The following is a 19,667-nucleotide window of genomic DNA, read 5'->3' as shown; positions in this document are numbered from 1 at the left end:
GGGCTACTGGTATATTTAACTGGCTCTATGCCTCCCCCATACTAAAATGATCCCTTTTTTGGGTATCGTTATTGGCCTTCTGTATTGACAAAGGGTCTGCTGCTCACCAATATCACTCATTTTCAACCACACTCCTGTTTCTATTGTTCATAACTTCTTCCCTTTTCTTTGTACAACCACTATTTAAATATTTTACTTCCATTTTTATTTCTCCTCTACTTAAAACTTTAGGTAGAACAGCTAGCTTTTAAAACACATGACCTACTAAAAGAGTGCCCCTTTTTTTATCCCTGACTGTAATATATTATATAGCTATTAAAAAAGTATGAGGTAAATTTATATACTGACATGAAAAAGACATCCAGGATAACTGGTTAAGTAAAAACAAAAAAATGCAAAACACAAACACAAAACCTTAAGATGTATTACACTAAATGATCCTGTTAAAAAATAATGATGAGGCCAGGCATGGTGGCTCATAACAGGAACCCCAGCACTTCGGGAGGCCAAGGCAGGAGCATCACATTGCTTGAGCTCAGGAGTTAGCGACCAGCCTGGGCAACACCATGAGACCCCATCTCTACAAAAAATTTAAAAAATTTAAAAATTAGCTGGGAGTGGTTGCATTTACCTGTAGTCCCAGCTACTTGCGAGACTGAGGCGGGAAGATCTCTTGAGTCCAGGAATTGGAGGTTGCAGTGAGCTAGGAACGTACCACTGCACTCCAGCCTGGGTGACAGAATGAGACAGTCTCTTAAAAAAAAAAAAAAAGAGACAGAGAGAGAGATCCAGCAATCCCACTAGCGGGTATTTATCCAAAGGAAAGTAAATCAGTATACTGAAGTGATATCTGCACCCCCATGTTTACTGCAGCACTATTCACAATACCCAAGATATGGAATCATTCTAAATGTCCATCAAGAGATGAATGGATAAAGAAAATGTGGTACATATACACCACGGAATATTATTCAGTCATAAAAAAATAACGGAATCCTACCACTTGTAGCAATATGGATAAGCCTGGAGGACATTATGTTAGTGAAATGAGTCAGGTACAGAAAGATCAACACCACATGTTCTCACTCACATGTGGGAGCTAAAAAAAGTTGGACTCATAGAAGTTGAGTAGAACTGTGGTTATTACAGTTTGGGAAGGAAATTAGGGGAGGGGGGCTGGCGTGGTGGCTCACACCTATAATCCTAGCACTCTGGGAGGCCGAGGCAGATGGATCGCTCGAGGTCAGGAGTTCAAAACCAGCCTGAGCAAGAGCGAGACCCTGTCTCTACTACAAAAAAAATAGAAAGAAATTAGCCAGACAACTAAAAATATATAGAAAAAATTAACCAGGCATGGTGGCGCATGCCTGTAGTCCTAGCTACTCAGGAGGCTGAGGCAGGAGGATCGCTTGAGCCCAGGAGTTTGAGGTTGCTGTGAGCTAGGCTGACGCCATGGCACTCTAGTCTGGGCAACAGAGTGAGACTCTGTCTCCAAAAAATTAAAAAAAAAAAAACACAACAAAACATTTAATAAAAAAGAAATTAGGGGAGGGGTACGACAGGGGGAGCTTGGTTAACAGACAAAAATTATAGCTAGATAGGAGGAATAAGTTCTAGTGTTCTACAGCACTATATAGGGTGAATATAGTCAATAATTTGCTGTATATTTTCTAAAAGCTAGAACAATTCTGAATGTTCCCAACACAAACAAAAATGTTTGAGGTAACAGACATGCTAATTACCCTGATTAAATCATTATACATTGTATACATGTATGAAATATCACTCTGGATACCATAAATATGTACAATTATGTGTCAACTAAAAATATGTTATTAATAGCTCAAGCACAAAAAAAGCTGAAATATGTAATAAACTGACAATGGTTATAGAAAATGAGATTTTGAAAAAATTTTTTTCTATACTATGTATTTCTATAATGTATGAATTTGGTACAACTGTATGTAGGTTGTTTGTAATCAGAACTGAGGTTTAAATACATAGCTTTGAATATCAGTAACTAAAATGATTCTAGATAAAGTTCCTTAATAGCCAGACAATATTATAATTTTTATTAGAAATAAAAATAATAGTATGAATAGTTATTATTTACTGAATAACTACTATGTGCTAGATGCCTATGTCTCATTTAATCTTTACCACACCACTATGAGGTAGGCTCTATTATGCTTTACAAATGAAGAAACCTAGCCTCAGAGTTCACGGAGGCTAAGTAACTTAAAAAAGATCACACAATGAAGGACACAGCTGAACCTTAAATAGTTAAGTATGTTTGATTTGCAAATCAGCTCACTTTTCAAAATGTCATATTTCTTTCCATATTTCTTTATAAAACAGTATGGCATAACAAAGTTCTCAGATGTCTCTAATATACAACTTTTGAAACAATACCAGTTGTTTATACTTTATAAGTAAAACTACATTAACAGAAGATGTTATGACTTTATTAATAACTTACATTATTGTGAAAAATTCATCCAAAGTATTTAGATGGGAAAGCTAGATACTGTGAATAGCTTCTATTTAGTAGATCACCTGCATATACCCAACAGCTTACTGTTTGCAATGTGTGATGCAATTCAGTTTTCAATTTTTATTGATTAATAATTTGTCAGTTAGCAATGTTTAGAATCATAATTCTATACATAAAGGATACAAGATATGTTCCTTTCTTTTTTTAATGTTTTATTCTTTTTGTATTTTACTCAAATGGCAAGGACCAGAACAAGGTATGTTCCTTACATAATAACTGCAATCCTGCTAAGAAAACTTATTTGACTCCTTGTAAAAACATATACACATTATAAGCTGAGGCAGTACCTACAATCAACAAAACAAACTAAGATCAAAGAAGCAAAAAGTTGGCTTTTCAAAAAGACAAGTAAAACTGATAATCAAAAAAAAAAAAAGACTGATAAATTCCTAGCAAGACAAAGAAAAAAAATTACTAATATCAGAAATGGAAAAATTAGCATCATTATAGAACACACAGACATTAAAAAGACAGTAAGACAACAGTCATTCATAACTATTAGCACTGTCTTATAGAAATACAAAGAAGATGACTCTCCAATTTATGGTTTATTGCCCTGTGGTACCATCAACCAGTTCTCTTTTTTGAAGCAACCTATTTCATTGTCCTTGTTTTTGTTCTGACTTTCACAACCTATCACCTGTCTTTCCTTTTCTTTAAAGCAACTTTACTATCCTGTTGGTTTCCTCATTATTGAGCTAAATAAGTATTTAACATGTCTCACTTATTCAAAAAAATTTCAAAACCAGGAATAGAGGGAAGTTTCATTAATCTGATAAAGATTATCTACCAAAAAACTTACAGCAAACATCATAATGGCGGAATTAATAAGAGCTCCACCTACTCAAAGATCAGAAATGAGTCAAGAATATCTGATATCACCACTTTTATTCAGCATTATACTGAAGTGCAACAAGATGAGAAAAAAATGAAAAGGGGAAAAAAGTTATTATACAGAGGACATGATTGTGTGCACAGAAAATCCAGAAAAATCCACTAACAAATATTAGAATTAATGAGGAAATTTAGCAAGCCTGCTGAATAGAAGGGTCGATACACAGAAATCTATTTCTCTATATTAGTAACAGAAAATGAAATTTCAAAAAGAATTTTATTTAAAATAGTTTCAAAGAACATCAGCTACCTAGGAATAAATTTAATTTACAATGAGCAAGATGCTAAAGTATTAAGTATGAAAAAGATCCAAGTAAATACAGGGGTAAATCATGTTCATAGAAACTTATTAGAAAGATGTCATTTCTTACCATATGGATCTAAAGCAAGACTGTCCAATACAAATACATGACTCACATACATAAATTTAAAATTTCTAGTAGCCACATTTAAAAAAAGGAAACAGGTAAAACTAATTTTAATAATTTTTTTTTTTTTTTTTTTACTTTGTGAGACAGAGTCTTGTTCTGTTGCCCAGGCTAGGGTGCTGTGGTGTCAGCCTAGCTCACAGCAACCTCAAACTCCTGGGCTCAAGGGATCCTCCTGACTCAGCCTCCTGTGTAGCTGGGACTATAGGTGCATGCCACCACACCTGGCTAATTTTTTCTATTTTTAGTAGAGACAGGGTCTCACTCTTGCTCAGACTGGTCTCAAACTCCTGACCTCAAGCGATCCTCCCACTTCAGCCTCTCAGAGCGGTAAGGTTACAGGCATAAGCCACTGCGCCCAGCCAATAATACATTTTATTTAACTTGACATATCGAAGATATTAAAAAATCAATGAAATATTTTACTTTTTTGGTACTAAATCTTCAGACCGTGTGTATTATCTTACTCTTTTTATTTTTTAACTTTTCATTATTTTTTATTTCAGAATATTACGGGGGTACAAACATTTTGGTTACATGAATTACTTTTGTACAGTTTGAGTCAAAGTTGTGTGTCCCATCACCCAGATAGTGTACACTGCACTCATTAAGTATGAATTTACCCATCCCTCCTCTCCACTCCCACGTACTTGATTTCCATTCAATTTTACTACCATATGTACATATGAGTGTCGATCATTTAGTTCAAATTTAATAATGAGTACATGTGGTGTTTGTTTTTCCATTCTTGTGAGATCCAGTGTGTATCTTATGATTATAGCACATCTGAATTTGAACTAGCCACATTTTATGCATTCAATAGCCACAAGTGGCTACTGACTACCATATTGGACAGTACAGATCCAGAGATTCAACATAATCCTAATCAAAATTGCAGAAGATGTTTTTGTGGATATCAGTATGCTGATTTTTAAAGAACAATACTGGAAAACATACCACCACATATGAAGACTTATGATAAAACTACACTAAGAAAATGTGGTATTGGTGCAAGGATCAATGGAACAGAATAGAGTCCAGAAACACATATGGTCACCTTATGCCAAAGGCTACTGCAGGGCACTGGGGAAAGGAAACTCATTTCATTAAATGGTGCTTGATCAATGAGATATCCTTATGGAAAAAAAAAAACAAAAAACAGATTTTCACTTCCAACACATTATATACAAAAATCAATTCTAGATGGATTGTAGATCTTAATGTGAAATAAAATACTAAGCCTCTTAGAAGAAAACATAGAAAAATATCTTCATAACCTTAGGAATAGCCAAAGATTACTCAAATAGGACACATACACATACACAAAATGATAAAGGAAAAATTGATAAATGAGACTAAAATTGATGTACTTACTTCCTCTTGATGGAAAGTAGGAGGCAATGTTGGTGAAGGTGCAAAAGGAGGTGGAGAGATAACCTTTCTTTCCTCTAGTTGAGCCATTATTTCCTTTCGCCGGCGATGTAGTTCATCTAGACTAGGATGGGGCTGGGGAGGAGGAGGAAGCCGGCTATAAGGAGGCTCCTAAAAATGGAAAGATTAGTTAAAATGGAAAAAAGAATTTCAGAACATATTAATTCATTTAGCATATATTTTAAATAAGAAGTAGTTTGTATATCCATCTTAACACTTAGAAATACCAAGACTTTAACAGAACAAAGCAAAACTAACAAAACCCCCACAAAACTCTCAGGATCTCCCAAAGAGCTAAATTTAGGTTTCTTTTACTTCGCCATAATTTCCAAGTAGATCTAGAATTATTAACAAAAGCATCTAAAGTTCATAAGCTAAGAATGGTTAGCAGGGGGGAGGTGGAAATTTTTCCCCCATTAATAATTTTTAAAAATAATAACCAAGCCAGGCACAGTGGCATGCACCTGTAATCCAAGCTATTCAAGAGGCTGATATGGGAGGATTGCTTGAACCCAGCCTGGACAACACAGCAAGATCGTGACTCCAAACAAAACAAAACAAAAAAACAAACAAAAAATCTACCCAAATTATGAAAAGATTAGAAAGAAAGAAGCAGCATTCTCCTAAAAAAAAAGAACTGATCATAGGGTTACTATCGTGGCAAAAAAAGTAAGGAATGACTGCAAGCAATAATCAAATTAAGTCTATGTCATAAGAAAAAAAAAAAAAACCACAGCATACTCTGAGGTACGAAGGTCTGATCTGAGTTGGATGAGGAGCCACTGGATAGTAACCCTCCATCGTTTGGAATCTTTCTCTGGATTCTGGTACATAGGATGGTACTGCTGCAGGTGGAATCTCAATGGGTATAGGGCTTTCTCGGAATATCTCTTCTCTCGTATAAGACTGAGCAGGGTATACTCGACGGCCATCATAGTGAGGTGGGTACATAGGTGGGTACTGCTGTGGCTGTGTGCCATACTGAGAGTTTACTACACGATCTTGGAGGTAGGGTGGATAATGATCCAGGTAGGGAGGACCAGGTTCAGGAGCAGATGGCGGTGGTCGGACAAAGCGGGACACACATTGTGGTGGTGGAGTATAGTACATACCTGTACAATACAAAAGAGGAGCCAAAAGCAACAATGAGCCAATCTATTTCTCTATACGACTTTTCCTTTTAAAATACCGAAACAGTAAAGTATTAATGATCCACTTATTTCTTTAGAAGTTTTCCCTCTACTTACATAATCAGGTTAGCTTTTTGAAAAATAACAAACAAAACTTATCCTTAAAAATCATTGATGTCTTCAAAATAGTGTTGCATGAAAAAAAGGTCACTGAAAAAACTAATCTACTTATAATCTACAATAGACTGGCTCTCACTATTTGATCCTTTTCTGGTGTGTCTTAAGGCAATGCAGACATTGGCAAACAAAAAACTACATTGCATAGACATCCTTGAAGTTCAGGTTCCACAAATCAATCACTTAAATGACTTTTAAATGTGAAACTGAAAACAAATGTAGCACACACAAGGTCACTTTGCTGGTGCAGATCTAAAGCTACTGCTTGCCTCTAGAGTTCTTTTTTTTTTTTTTTTGAGACAGAGTCTCACTTTGTTGCCCAGGATAGAGTGAGTGCCGTGGCATCAGCCTAGCTCACAGCAACCTCAAACTCCTGGGCTTAAGCGATCCTACTGCCTCAGCCTCCCGAGTAGCTGGGACTACAGGCATGCGCCACCATGCCCGGCTAATTTTTTCTATATATATTTTTAGTTGGCCAGATAATTTATTTCTATTTTCAGTAGAGACGGGGTCTTGCTCAGGCTGGTCTCGAACTCCTGACCTCGAGCAATCCACCCGCCTCGGCCTCCCACAGGGCTAGGATTACAGGCGTGAGCCACCGCGCCCGGCCGCCTCTAGAGTTCTTGAGACAACAGTTGTAGCAATACCTTCTCAATTTCCATACTTTTGCCTCAAGTGATGTGATTCTGGAACCAGCAGTTAGGACAGAAGTTTTTTTCTTTTCTTTTCTTTTTTTTTTTTGAGACAGAGTCTCACTCTGTTGCCCAGGCTAGAGTGCCGTGGCATTAGCCTAGCACACAGCAACCTCAAACTCCTGGGCTCAAGCGATCCTCCTACCTCAGCCTCCCAAGTAGCTGGAACTACAGGCATGAGCCACCATGCCTGGCCAATTTTTTCTATATATTTTTAGTTGTCCAGCTAATTTCCTTCTATTTTTTAGTAGAGACAGAGGTCTCGCTCTTGCTCAGGCTGGTCTCGAACTCCTGAGCTCAAACAATACACCTGCCTCGGCCTCCCAGAGTGCTATGATTATAGATGTGAGCCACCTCGCCCAGCCAGGACAGAAGTTTTCTATTGTGTTTTCATTTTAACAGGTTGTCTTGGTTCTGCAGCATTATTTGCTTCTCTAGTACTTCCACCAATATTGTAGGCACCTAACTCTTGCACTTAGCTTCTTTCTGCTTAATATAGCTATAATTTCTGTTATCTACAATTGAACTGATTGATAAATAGTATATTTAAAGTCACATATTGGCCACTTCAATAATAGTTGGATTTTTTTCTGTAATAGATAGTCAAAAGGAAGATATAAATCCAGTTTTATCATATTCTGCATGTATTAGTAATGCCATATCAATTAAAAACTATTGTTTTGAATGTAGAGAAGACAACATTTCTGATTCAAAATTAAATGAAAGCCTTGGGAAGAGGGAATGGAGACCCTTTAATCTACTCTCATTTTAAAAATAACAGCACTATATTGCCTCTGACAGAGAGATCCAACATTTCAGTTTTAAAATCATTCAGTGTTTATTTTACATATGAATTGTGTAAGTGAAATCTTAGTCTATCTCCTTTCCTTCATTCTCCATACCTGGCATTATCATCAAATCTAGCTAATTTTTCAAATCTGTCTATTTCCTAAATCTCTTCTCCTTTCCCACCACGTTAATTCAAGCCTCAATACTCACACCTGCATTAACAGCCTCCTAGCTTCTTCTTGACTCTAGACTCTCTCATCTTTGCAATCCATTCATAAATCTTTCTATTTCTAATACCTCTAATTTGGGGCATTTCTTCTATGAAGTCTTTTTGAGTCTTCAGGTTCTCAATGATCTCCTTTGAATCTTTCAGCCAATTTCTACCGAGCCGATATTAAACACCACAACTGATCAATTTTTAACAAATACATTCATACATACCACATACATGCATACATTACGCATACATATGTATAGTTTTCTATTCTTTATCATTATTGATTCTATACTTTAAAATCTCTAAAGGTATATATGCTGCATTTTTTCACATATGTTATGGGCCCAGAAAATAATATTTATAATTAAAAAGAAGAAAAATATACTGTGTTTAGTTTACAAACACTAGAATATTAATTCTTTTTAGAATATTAATTCTTTTTCATGTTTGAAGAAAATTTTGGTGAGAATATATATAGTACCTTACTCAGTAAATTTCCATTTTCTACTTGGGTGACTTGTTATTTCCATAAATATATGAACATATTATACAACTACTTTTAGTAGATAAGGCAGTTTGATATTTATTGCATTAATTCATTTATTTCATACTATTCAGCTGACCACAAAAATCTGTTTTTCCAAAGTATTAAAAAATGCATTTGCCTATCTTAAAGAGGCCACTGTGTAAATGATTGCTCTTACCTAAATAGCTTGTCATAAGTTTTATGAGCAACATAAATGAAAGATCATTACCCTGCTGATAAGGTGCTGGTTCGAATGGTGGAGCAGCTCCTCGAGGATCCTGATAATAAACATCTGCCTGCTGTGCTGGATATAACTGAGAACCTCGTGGGACCATCTGAAGTGGTTTGGTGACAGGCATGGCAGGCAGATCTGTGGGCCCCCTTGTAGGTACAGGATGTGGATTCACAGGTAAGGCAGAAATACTCTTAGGGACAGATTCTAGCCTAAGGGAGTAAGATTATGCACATCAAGTTTAAGGTATCTAAAATACTTCTAATGTATGTTAGAAATACATAAATTGTAACAAGTAAAAAAGATTGCCACAGTTTGGGAAACTGGTTTATTCTAATAGACATCCCATCTATAAAATTTGCAAATTTTTATCTTATTTTATGCATGCTGTTTTTTAAAAATTACTAGTATGGGAAATAAAAGTAAAAAACAACAAAATCAGGGCCAAAAGAAATCAGTTTGTTTTTGCTTTTTAAAAACCAAAACATTAATTATTCCTTTTTCCTTCTACTTTATGTTTACAGAGAAGAAGTTTTAAGTAAGAGTTAGGAAAAATGACATACAGGTCAGGAGGGGATCCAGGAGCACTGCTGCTTAGATGATCTATCTTTCCTGGTTTCAGATTTGAATCATAGCTGGGGTCCGTTCCTCGTGGAATAAGCTGTGTTACTGTATTCCCTGCTGATACAATTCCATTTGGCAGAGCAGGAGGTTTTCTGCTAGGCAGATCCACTGCACCTTCGTCTGGAAGGATAGCTGTTGAAGGCAGGCCCACCTCATTAAGTTGACCCAAAGAGGCACTCAGGGGTCTTCTGGGAACCAGGCGCTTGTTCATCTTGCGAAATCTATAGAGAAAGCAAAGACACACATCAAAAACCAAACATGAAAGCAAAACCAAGAACTAAAATGTAAGACCATTATTTTCTAGAAAATCTCTCTCTCAAAACATTAGCTCTATCAACTTGAGAACTCACTGTGTGTATTTTCTATAAAATCTCAAGCAGCAAGACAAACCGTGTAAGTACAAAATTCCTCATAAAAATGTGTAATAGTTGTAACATTATAAATTATGCTATCAATATTTTTACTATAATATACCTTTGTTGAAATTTCTATTTCTAAAACTTACTAGAGGAGCTAGTAGAAAAATCTTTAGAAGACAGTTTCTGAAATATTTTACTTCAGCTTTCCCTCAAATGCCCTGGGTATAGTGAGACCTATGTTAAAAATCAAGAATAAAACAAAAACAAAGCCACTGTGCACTATGAAAAAAAATTATCATTAATTCAATTAAAAAATTTAAACAGTTAAAAATAGTGGCTTTTATCATAACTGCTTCAGAGCTGTTGATGTTATGTGTACCTATACACAACAAATTATTTTAAAAGTTAATGGAAATAATACATAATCACAACCTAAATTTAAACAGATGCTGCAGCGTAAAAGGCACATAGATTCTAAAATCTAACCAAAGGAAAAAAATTTAAGCCATCAGACTCCAGGATCCTTGTTCCTCAACAATAAAAGCAAATCCATTTACAACTGCTAGTGCATTTTTAACAACAATTTCAGAAATAAACCTCCATAAGAGCAATGCTATTTTTCCAAGTCCCATATTTGACAAATTTCTGGGGGCAGGAGGAAGACTATCCTTCAGAGGTAACCATTGTTAAGAGTTTGGTATATCATCACACACATTTTTCCCTCTACATATTAGCTTAATATTCATATACATATAAGATTGTTATTTACAGAAATAGGGTCATATATTACTGCTTAGTAATTTTTTGCCTCACCTAATAATCTTGGATATTCCTTTATGTCAGTTCATTTTAGGTTATTTTATTCTACTTTTGTGCTATTAAAACAATGTTGTAATGGATAATTATGTACTTGCACCCTTGTGTAAGTAACCAGAAATAGAATTGCTAGGTCAAAGGGTGTGCAAAGTAGAAATTTTTCTAATGCCACACTGCTCTCTGAAGTTATTATAACTTCTACTGATAATGAATGAAAATGTCTTTCAATACTTCACCAAATATTGGGTAGTATCAGTCTTTGTTATTTGGTAATCCAAAAATATTGGGTTGCTTTAAGTTGCATTTATTTAACAATTAGTGAGGATGAACATTGTTTTCACGTTTACTGACCGTTTGGTGTTTCCTCTGTGAATTGTCTATTTATGTTTCTGATCCATAAATCTTTCGGTTTCTTTCTTTCTTAAAGATTTGTAAGAGCTCATTTTATATTAGGGATATCAGCCCTCTGTATGTCATTTCCCCACCAATCGGTTTTTTTTTTTCTTTTTGGTAAACTGTGGTGTTTGTACCATATCTTAGTTTTTAATTTTTATGTAATCAAATTTATCAATCTTTTCGTTTATGGATACTGGGTTGTTGTTCTTAAAATTCTTTCCTTCTTTAAGATTAACAACTGAAAAACAAAACAAAAAACCTTTTAGTACTCCATGGTTTCCTTCCTAAATATTTAAATCTCTGATACATCCAGAGTTCATTTTGGCATAAAGATTAAGGTAAGAAGCTGACTCTATTTTTCAAATGGATAGAGTTATTTCACCATCATTTTTTTTTTGCCATTGATAGGAAATGCCACCTTTAACACATGCTAAGTTCCTATATGAATCTCAAACTTTTTATAGATTCTCTATTGCCCTTCATTGATCTATTCCTATGTAATACCATAGTCTTTATATTCACTTTAGTTCATGATATAGGTTAATAGTTATTAGTCTAGTCCCCGTCAAAGACTTCTTTTTCAGAATTTTCCTGGCTATTTTTACATATTTATTCTTTTCAAATGAATAATTTTGTTAGGCCCTTAACAATCATCATGTTGAGATTTAAATTGGGATTTCACAGAATTTATTGTTTAATTGAAGAGAAAATAAGCTTTTATAATGCCAAGCCTTATCTAAGAACACAGTACATTTATTCAGTTCTTCTCTTATGTTCTCAGTAGCTTATTAATTCAATTCATATAGGTCCTGAGTATTTCTTACAAATTTACTATATGGTATTTGTCTTTTTTCTTGTTGTTAAAGGATCTTTAATTTTAGCTTATTTTTTAACTGATTATGTTTCCCTTTTTAGTTTATATGAGTGTCATTCATTTTGGTAATTTTTTAACACTTATCACCTTTTTACTAAATTCCCACCTCTTTTGTTTCTAGTACTTCTTGAGTTTTTCCACATAACTTTACAGGTATTTTATTCTGTTTTTTACATATATTAGCTCTACTTCCAGAGTGTTAAATAATAGTAGTAGAAAGTTTTACTATTAATTATTACAAAAATACTAGAAAATTTTGCCTTATTGACTTTAATGAGATTGAATCAAATATTTTACTAATTAAGCATCATACTACCATGCTGGCTTTTAAAATATAATTTATTGCCATGCTGAGAAAGCATCTATGATATTTCTGTTGTATTAAGGGATTCTGATCTATACTTCACAATTTTATTTAAATGCCTTTTGGCATCTTTGCATATGATCATAAGGGTCTTTTTCTTTTCTTACTGTACGATCTTTGCACTAAGTCATAGTATCTATTTTAATGTATTATTGAATTTTATTTTAATTTTGAGTATTTTTAATATTGGTATGTAAAATGGATTTGCAGTTTTCTTTAGTTGTGTTGTCTTTGTCAAATTCAGTGCCAGTGTTACACTAGCTTTTTAAAAAAATTAAGACATTTTCTCTTCTTTCTTCAATGTGCTGAAAAATTGGCATCACTGGAATTATGTGGTTATGTGGTCCTTGAAGTTTGAAAGAACCTGAGAAACTGAGCCAAGGGAATATTTTTCCATTGAAAATACATTATGTAATTAGTTAAAATTGATTAAAATTATTAGAGTTTTAATTTTTTTTGTAGTGAAAATGACTTTTATATTTAGTTAACCATAAAGTAGTCTCCTGTCTATGGGCATGATGTAATGAAATCTGAAGAAACTGCTTTTCTTTTTGTAAAATTATGTACATGTTCAGTATCTCTTAACCAAAATGCTTGAAACCAAAGTTTTTCGAATTTTTAGCTTTTTGGATTTTGGAATATTTGAATAATATCTCCTAATACATAATGAGATATCCTGGTGATGGAACCCAAGTCTAAACATGAAATTATTTATGTTTCATATATACCTTATACACACAGCCTGAAGGTAATTTTATAAAATATTTTTAATAATTTTGTGTATGAAACTAAGATTTGACTGTGACTCATCACATGAGGGCAGGTGTGGAATTTTCCACTTGTGGTGTCATGTCTGTGCTCAAAAAGTTTCAAATTTTGGAGCACTTTGGATTTTCAGATTACAGATGCTGAAGCTGTATTACACTCTAAAGATTTCCTATTTGTTGAACAGAAAGCAACTACTCATTATATATTTCTTAATGTTAGCAAGTTATTCCAAACTTTCTAACTTTCACACTTACTTTTCTAGTTCCTCCTGTGAATGTGCAAATGTACAGCTGGCCCCACGAGGGCATCCTCCTCTCTGCTTCATATCTCGACACATGTATGTTTTATATTTGCTATGCTGCGGAGGCTAAGACCAAAATCAAAATATTAGACATTTAGAGAAAAACACTCCAAAGCATAAATTTTGTGTTGTCATTTTAGGATCTTGACAGTCTAGATGAATAATTTAGACTAATTCACATGTTTACCTAGGCTACTCAGAGCAAAAGTGATGGAAAGTCATTCTGTCTCAAGTCTCAGAGATTCCAAAATAAATAGAAAGAAGACAGTCCTGATTTTTCTGACATGTTGATATTAATCCTCAAATGAGTAGCATCATATAAATTCTTGAATAAATCTCATGGGGGCTCTGTGATTGCCTTTCCACATTTTATAATGGAAAAACAAACCAGTGGAGCTTAAGACTTTATAAATATATAAATTCTCTTCTAATATTTGTTTTGTAAAATGTTCAGTATAGCTATACATATGTTTCCTTATAACACACCACAAAAATCTACAAAAGGCCCTATAATCAAAGAATATTCTGTAACCAACTCTTGCTATGCAGAAGAATATGCCGAGGACTTAAAATATTTCCGAAAGTACAAATGAGACTTATTCTTTACAACTCAGAGATAAGGCAGGAGGGCAGATTTGGAAATTAATGAGATATGAAACACAACACTAAACTGAACAAAATTTAGTGCATTTTATCACTATTTGGCAGACTTTAAAGGTCAGTTTCATTATTTTTGTTATTTTCTTCATGATGTCTAATGGAACAGGGAGTTAAAAACTGTAGGTTTTTTTCTTCCTTTTATTTCTTTTCTTCTTTTTTTCTTTAAAACACCAGGTCTTGCTGTCACCTAGGGTGGAGTCCAATGGCATGATCATAGCTCACTGGGCTCAAGTGATCTTGGTGCTTCAGCCTGCTGAGTAGTTGGGACTACAGGCGTGCACCACCACTTGGGCTAATTTTTTTTTTTTTTTGTGGAGACAAGGTCTCGCTACGTTGCCTAGGCTGGTCTCAAACTCCTGGCCTTAAGCAACCCTCGACTCCCAGCCACTCAGAGTCCTTTCTTTTGTTTTTTTTTTTTTTTCCTGAGACAGAGTCTCGCTTTGTTGCCCGGGCTAGAGTGAGTGCCGTGGCATCAGCCTAGCTCACAGCAACTTCAAACTCCTGGGCTTAAGCGATCCTACTGCCTCAGCCTCCTGGGTAGCTGGGACTACAGGCATGTGCCACCATGCCTGGTTAATTTTTTCTATATATATTTTTGTTGTTCAGCTAATTTCTTTCTATTTTTAGTAGAGACGGGGTCTTGCTCTTGCTCAGGCTGGTCTCGAACTCCTGACCTTGAGCGATCCACCCGCCTCGGCCTCCCAGAGTGCTAGGATTACAGGTGTGAGCTACTGCGCCTGGCCTCTTTTGTTTCTTAATCATAAAATAAACCTTTGATCTATGTTTAGATTGGTTAGGAAAACCATATCCAGATTATTCTACTTAGCGGGATACTTTTTTATCTTTCTTGTCTCTCAAGCAAAAAAGGAATATTGAATAACCTGTTGTTAATATTTACCTGAGCTAGGTAAATTAACAGTTTTTTTTCTCTTTGAGACAGAGTCTCACTATGTTGCCCGGGCTAGAGTGCCGTGGCATCAGCCTAGCTCACAGCAACCTCAAACTCCTGGGCTCAAGCAATCCTACTGCCTCAGCCTCCCCAGTAGCTGGGACTACAGGCATGTACCACCATGCCCGGCTAATTTTTTCTCTATATATTTTTAGTTGTCCAGCTAATTTCTTTCCATTTTTTTTAGTAGAGATGGGGTCTCGCTCTTGCTCAGGCTGGTCTCAAACTCCTGAGCTCAAACAATCTGCCTGCCTAGGCCTCCCAGAGTGCTGGGATTACAGGCGTGAGCCACCACACCTGGCCAAAGAGTTTTAAGTTCACAAGCTTACTGCTACTATAAGATAAAAGATCTAATGAACCTAATATAAATCCTGAGGACAAAATAAAATTTAAAACTCCACCTATAAAGTTATTATATTTTACTGTCATATATATTTCGTTTTAAAACTTGGAGGAAAATTTGGCCCACTGGCATAACAGATATTATGAATGAGAAATCTTAAAATACTAATATAGAAAAAACATCTACAGATACTTTAACAGTATTGGAGAGATACAGCATTAGCACTAAAAAGTGACACCTATTGTCAAACTGAAATGTAATACAAACTAAACAGAATAATCACATTTAAATGAAATATACTTTAGCACTGAGTCTACTTACTCCATCAAATACTACCATAAATGTGAAGAGTGACCATAGCATCACAACATTAGTTCAATGAAGATTTTTTAATTTCAGTGTTGTCAGAAAAAATTACTAGGCTAATCCAGTAAACTGGCTGCTAACCATGCTAAGGTAATTTATAGTTTCTACAGTCAGAGTCTCAAAATATTCATACATTTTCTTGGCTTTGTATCTGTAGGTATACCTACAGTGGCTTGCCTCTTGAGTTTTAAACTTCTCCCTTACCTGCTGTTGATCTGCTCCTTTTTTGCTGTGGTTCTGGATATAATCAACCAGCCCATGTACTACTGTACGCACAGCAACCAGCCCATTTTCTAGCTGCTCCCAAGTAGGAGGAGGAGCATCTACACAACAAATGAAAACATTTTTTAAAAACTCTAATGTTATTCAATATTTTGCCCAATATCAAATTAATAAAGGAGTTAGTGTCAGTACTTCAGTGAAAAATCAAGTTAAGCTTCATACAGCTTAGGTTTTCAGATGATAGCTTATTCACCTAACCACCACTTTAAAGGAAATGTACATATTCTTCTAAAGCTGGGGTTACAAACTAAAATAATCACAGGAACAAGGAAGGTAACATAGGCCAGACAATAATGTCAAGTGTCATTAAAATCTTAATGTTGAAAAGACAGAGTAACAGGGACTGTGTTGAACTGGAGAGCATGTCTCTCATCCAAGGGTATGGTTATTTCTCAGCTTTAGCTGTACAGAAATAGACTGTACAGAAATCACTGTTATATGAAGATGCAAGGTTGGCACTGCCAGATACATTTATTATTCCCAGGGAAACCTGAAACTTGAGATTTTTAAGTAAAATTTCCCAATTTTTAAGTGTTGGCACCTAACAAATTTAGAACTTTGTGCAGACCAACACTGGGTGGACCAAACAAAACTTAGTGTGAACTGCCTATCGTCAGTCAATTTGTATGTTTATTTTGAAGTTTCATATAAATCAAGTATTGGTAAACAGAAAGTTTAAAAAGTTTAATAGACAAGCTATTATATCAACTCTGCTATATGTTGTCTTTTTTTTTTTTTTTTTTAAATTATAAAATAGAGACAGGGTCTTGCTCTTCCTCAGGCTGGTCTCGAACTCTTGAAGTCAAGCAATCCTACTGGCTCAGCCTCCCAGAGTGCTAGGATTACCAGTGTGAGTCACCATGCCTGGCCAATGTTGTCTTCATTTAGTAAATGTTTGCTTAGTGTTACACTGTGATTTTATAGAGGAAAAATTAAAGATAAGGCAAAATATGGAATATTCTCTAAAAGAAATATAAAATAAAATAAGACAGATGTAGAGATGACGTCTTGCTGGAGAAGAGGACATACTAAGTTTGGACATATAAAGTTTGAAATGCTTATCAGATATTCAAGTAGAGCTGCTAGATGTTGAGAAGCAGTTGGGTATACAAAAACAAGTTCAGGAAAAAAATCTGGCCTGGATCTAGGTTTCATACTCTAAAAGACCAACAATTGTAACATGCATCATTATATTATGTGCCACCCAAAGAAAAAAGATTGTTAATTAAATTATGACATGTCATTGTTCATAAGCATTCCAATTTCAGAAATGCTAAGATCTGAAAAAAATATGGGCCTTAGAATTGATGAAATATACTAAATTTTTTAAGTCATATAAATGGTATTTAAAGCTATGAGACTAGATGATATTATCTAAGGAATGGGTATAAACAGAAAAGAGAAGAGGTATAGGATTCAACTCTAAAAACACTCCAAAGATTAGAGGTTATGATTCTCTTTTGAGAAATCAGCAGAGGATTCTGAGGAGAGTCCAATAAAGTAAGAATGGAATTAGGAGAGTATGGTGGCCTGGAAGACAAGAAAAAAGCATTTCAAGGAAGAGAGACTAAACAACAATGCTAAATGCTGCAGACATCAAATACGATGAGACCTGAAAATTGATCTTTGGAATTAGCTACATGGAGTCACCATGACCTTGACAAAATAAGTTTCGATAGAGTAGAAAAGATAAATGCCTGACCAGAGTGAGTTCAAGAGTGTGCCATAAAAAGGGACTTGACTAGTCGTACACTTTATCCACCGTTATACAAGAAGAACAGAATATATCGGCACAGATATAGGTAGACAGGTTAATATGGTGGTTAAGAGATTATGGAAATTCTCTTTTGATTGCTCAGAATGGTCAAAGCACCAAAGTGGGGAAAAAAATCACTATATATTCTAGGAACAGATCTGATCTGGTATGATTAAGCAATTTTGGGAGCAAATCTACAAAAGTAGGCTGATAAAAAATTAAGAGGGCACTGAATACCATAGTCAAAGAGTTCAAACTGTCATTGTATAAGCAATGGGGTATCACTGAAAATTTATGAGCGTGGACATAAGATCAGGGATACGATTTATTTTGCAGCAGTAAGTAGACTGCTTTGGAAGAATTAAAACTAGAGGAAACTGGAAGGCATTCAGTCTCAGAGAAAAGGAATGAGGCTCTCACTAAGGCAGTAATATCAGCCATGGGATACAGCGATGCTGTGAAAGAAGAACAGATAAATCCTATTGTCTGAAATGGTATGTAGAGCATGTGAAAGGAAAAGATAAGAGGCAAGACAAGAGACTGAGGTTTTAAGCTTACATACCTCAGAGAATAAGGTCATTATCAGAAAGAGGAAACACAGGAAGAAAAGCAGGTATCAAGCGAAGATGAGCTTGCTTCAAAACACACAGAGGAGATGATGGAGAATCTCAGTAAGCATTTGGGAAATGAATCTGGAGAGATGGAGGGATAACCGTGATAGAGATATTTGGGAGTCTATTTCTATACAGATGTAATACCTGACGACAAGAATGAATAACCATTATCAAAGCATGCAGAGAAAACAAAGTTCCAAGAGCACCACCTGCCTACTCTTTAGTGGGCACGAAGGGAAAGAGTAGTACAAATAAGACCGAAGCAGCACTCAGGTCAAGAGAACCACGACACTACAGAAAGATAAGATGTTGGAAGAGTTTCTATAATATATCAAAGAAGTGGTCAAGAACATTATCAAATGCTGAAGACAAATGAAATAATTTAAGGAATTAGAGATTGGGAAACTACTAGTGAATATTGAGAGAGTTTCAGTTCAGTAGTAGGAAATAACACAGGGATAGTGAAGTGTCTCAGATATAAGTAATAAGTGAAAAATGAAGGTTGGATATAATTTCAGATAAGGGAGAAGGAGCAGGAAAGGGTTGACAAAGTAAAGATATGCAAAAGAAGGTACTTGATAGAACAAGATATTATAGAGAAAGCAAAAATGAGATTAAGGAAACACAACTAAGGATATATAATATAGAAAAAAAATGAGAAAAACTTGAGTTTTGACAAAGAGGTGATAATGGTAAAATACAGCACAATTTTGTGATGGGAGAAAAAAGAAACATAAAGGAGTCCAGAGAGGTCTATTTTCCTGATGAAGTGAGCAGCACAGTAAAAAAGTACTGAATAGGCTGGGCGTGGTGGCTCACGCCTGTAATCCTAGCACTCTGTGAGGCCAAGGCGGGTGGATCACTCAAGGTCAGGAGTTTGATACCAGCCTGAGCAAGAACGAGACCCCGTCTCTACTAAAAATAGAAAGAAATTAGCGGGCCAACTAAAAATATATAGAAAAAATTAGCCGGGCATGGCGGCGCATGCCTGTAGTCCCAGCTACTCGGGAGGCTGAAGCAGAAGGATCCCTTGAGCCCAGGAGTTTGAGGTTGCTGTGAGCTAGGCTGACGCCACAGCACTCTAGCCAAAGCAACACAGTCAAACTCTGTCTCAAAAAAAAAAAA

At 35.3% G+C, this 19,667-nt stretch overlaps 1 protein-coding gene across 3 annotated transcripts in view; it reads right to left on the bottom strand.

Annotated features, from left to right (window-relative positions):
* The window catches only part of RC3H1 (ring finger and CCCH-type domains 1), a 76,109-nt gene that overhangs the window by 16,928 nt on the left and 39,514 nt on the right, over positions 1-19,667 (bottom strand). For all 3 annotated transcript variants that reach the window (XM_045547323.1, XM_045547325.1, XM_045547324.1), the window contains 6 exons: positions 16,095-16,213; positions 13,526-13,638; positions 9,634-9,915; positions 9,068-9,282; positions 6,049-6,419; positions 5,251-5,418 (listed from right to left, as the gene is read on the bottom strand). In XM_045547323.1, the coding sequence (XP_045403279.1) occupies positions 5,251-5,418; positions 6,049-6,419; positions 9,068-9,282; positions 9,634-9,915; positions 13,526-13,638; positions 16,095-16,213 (1,268 nt within the window). The remainder of the gene's footprint in view (positions 1-5,250; positions 5,419-6,048; positions 6,420-9,067; positions 9,283-9,633; positions 9,916-13,525; positions 13,639-16,094; positions 16,214-19,667) is intronic.

Source organism: Lemur catta, chromosome 3 (assembly GCF_020740605.2).
Source record: "Lemur catta isolate mLemCat1 chromosome 3, mLemCat1.pri, whole genome shotgun sequence".
Lineage (NCBI taxonomy): Eukaryota > Metazoa > Chordata > Mammalia > Primates > Lemuridae > Lemur > Lemur catta.
Note: the sequence above shows the minus strand (reverse complement) of the source record. Positions and strands in the feature narration are given on the sequence as shown.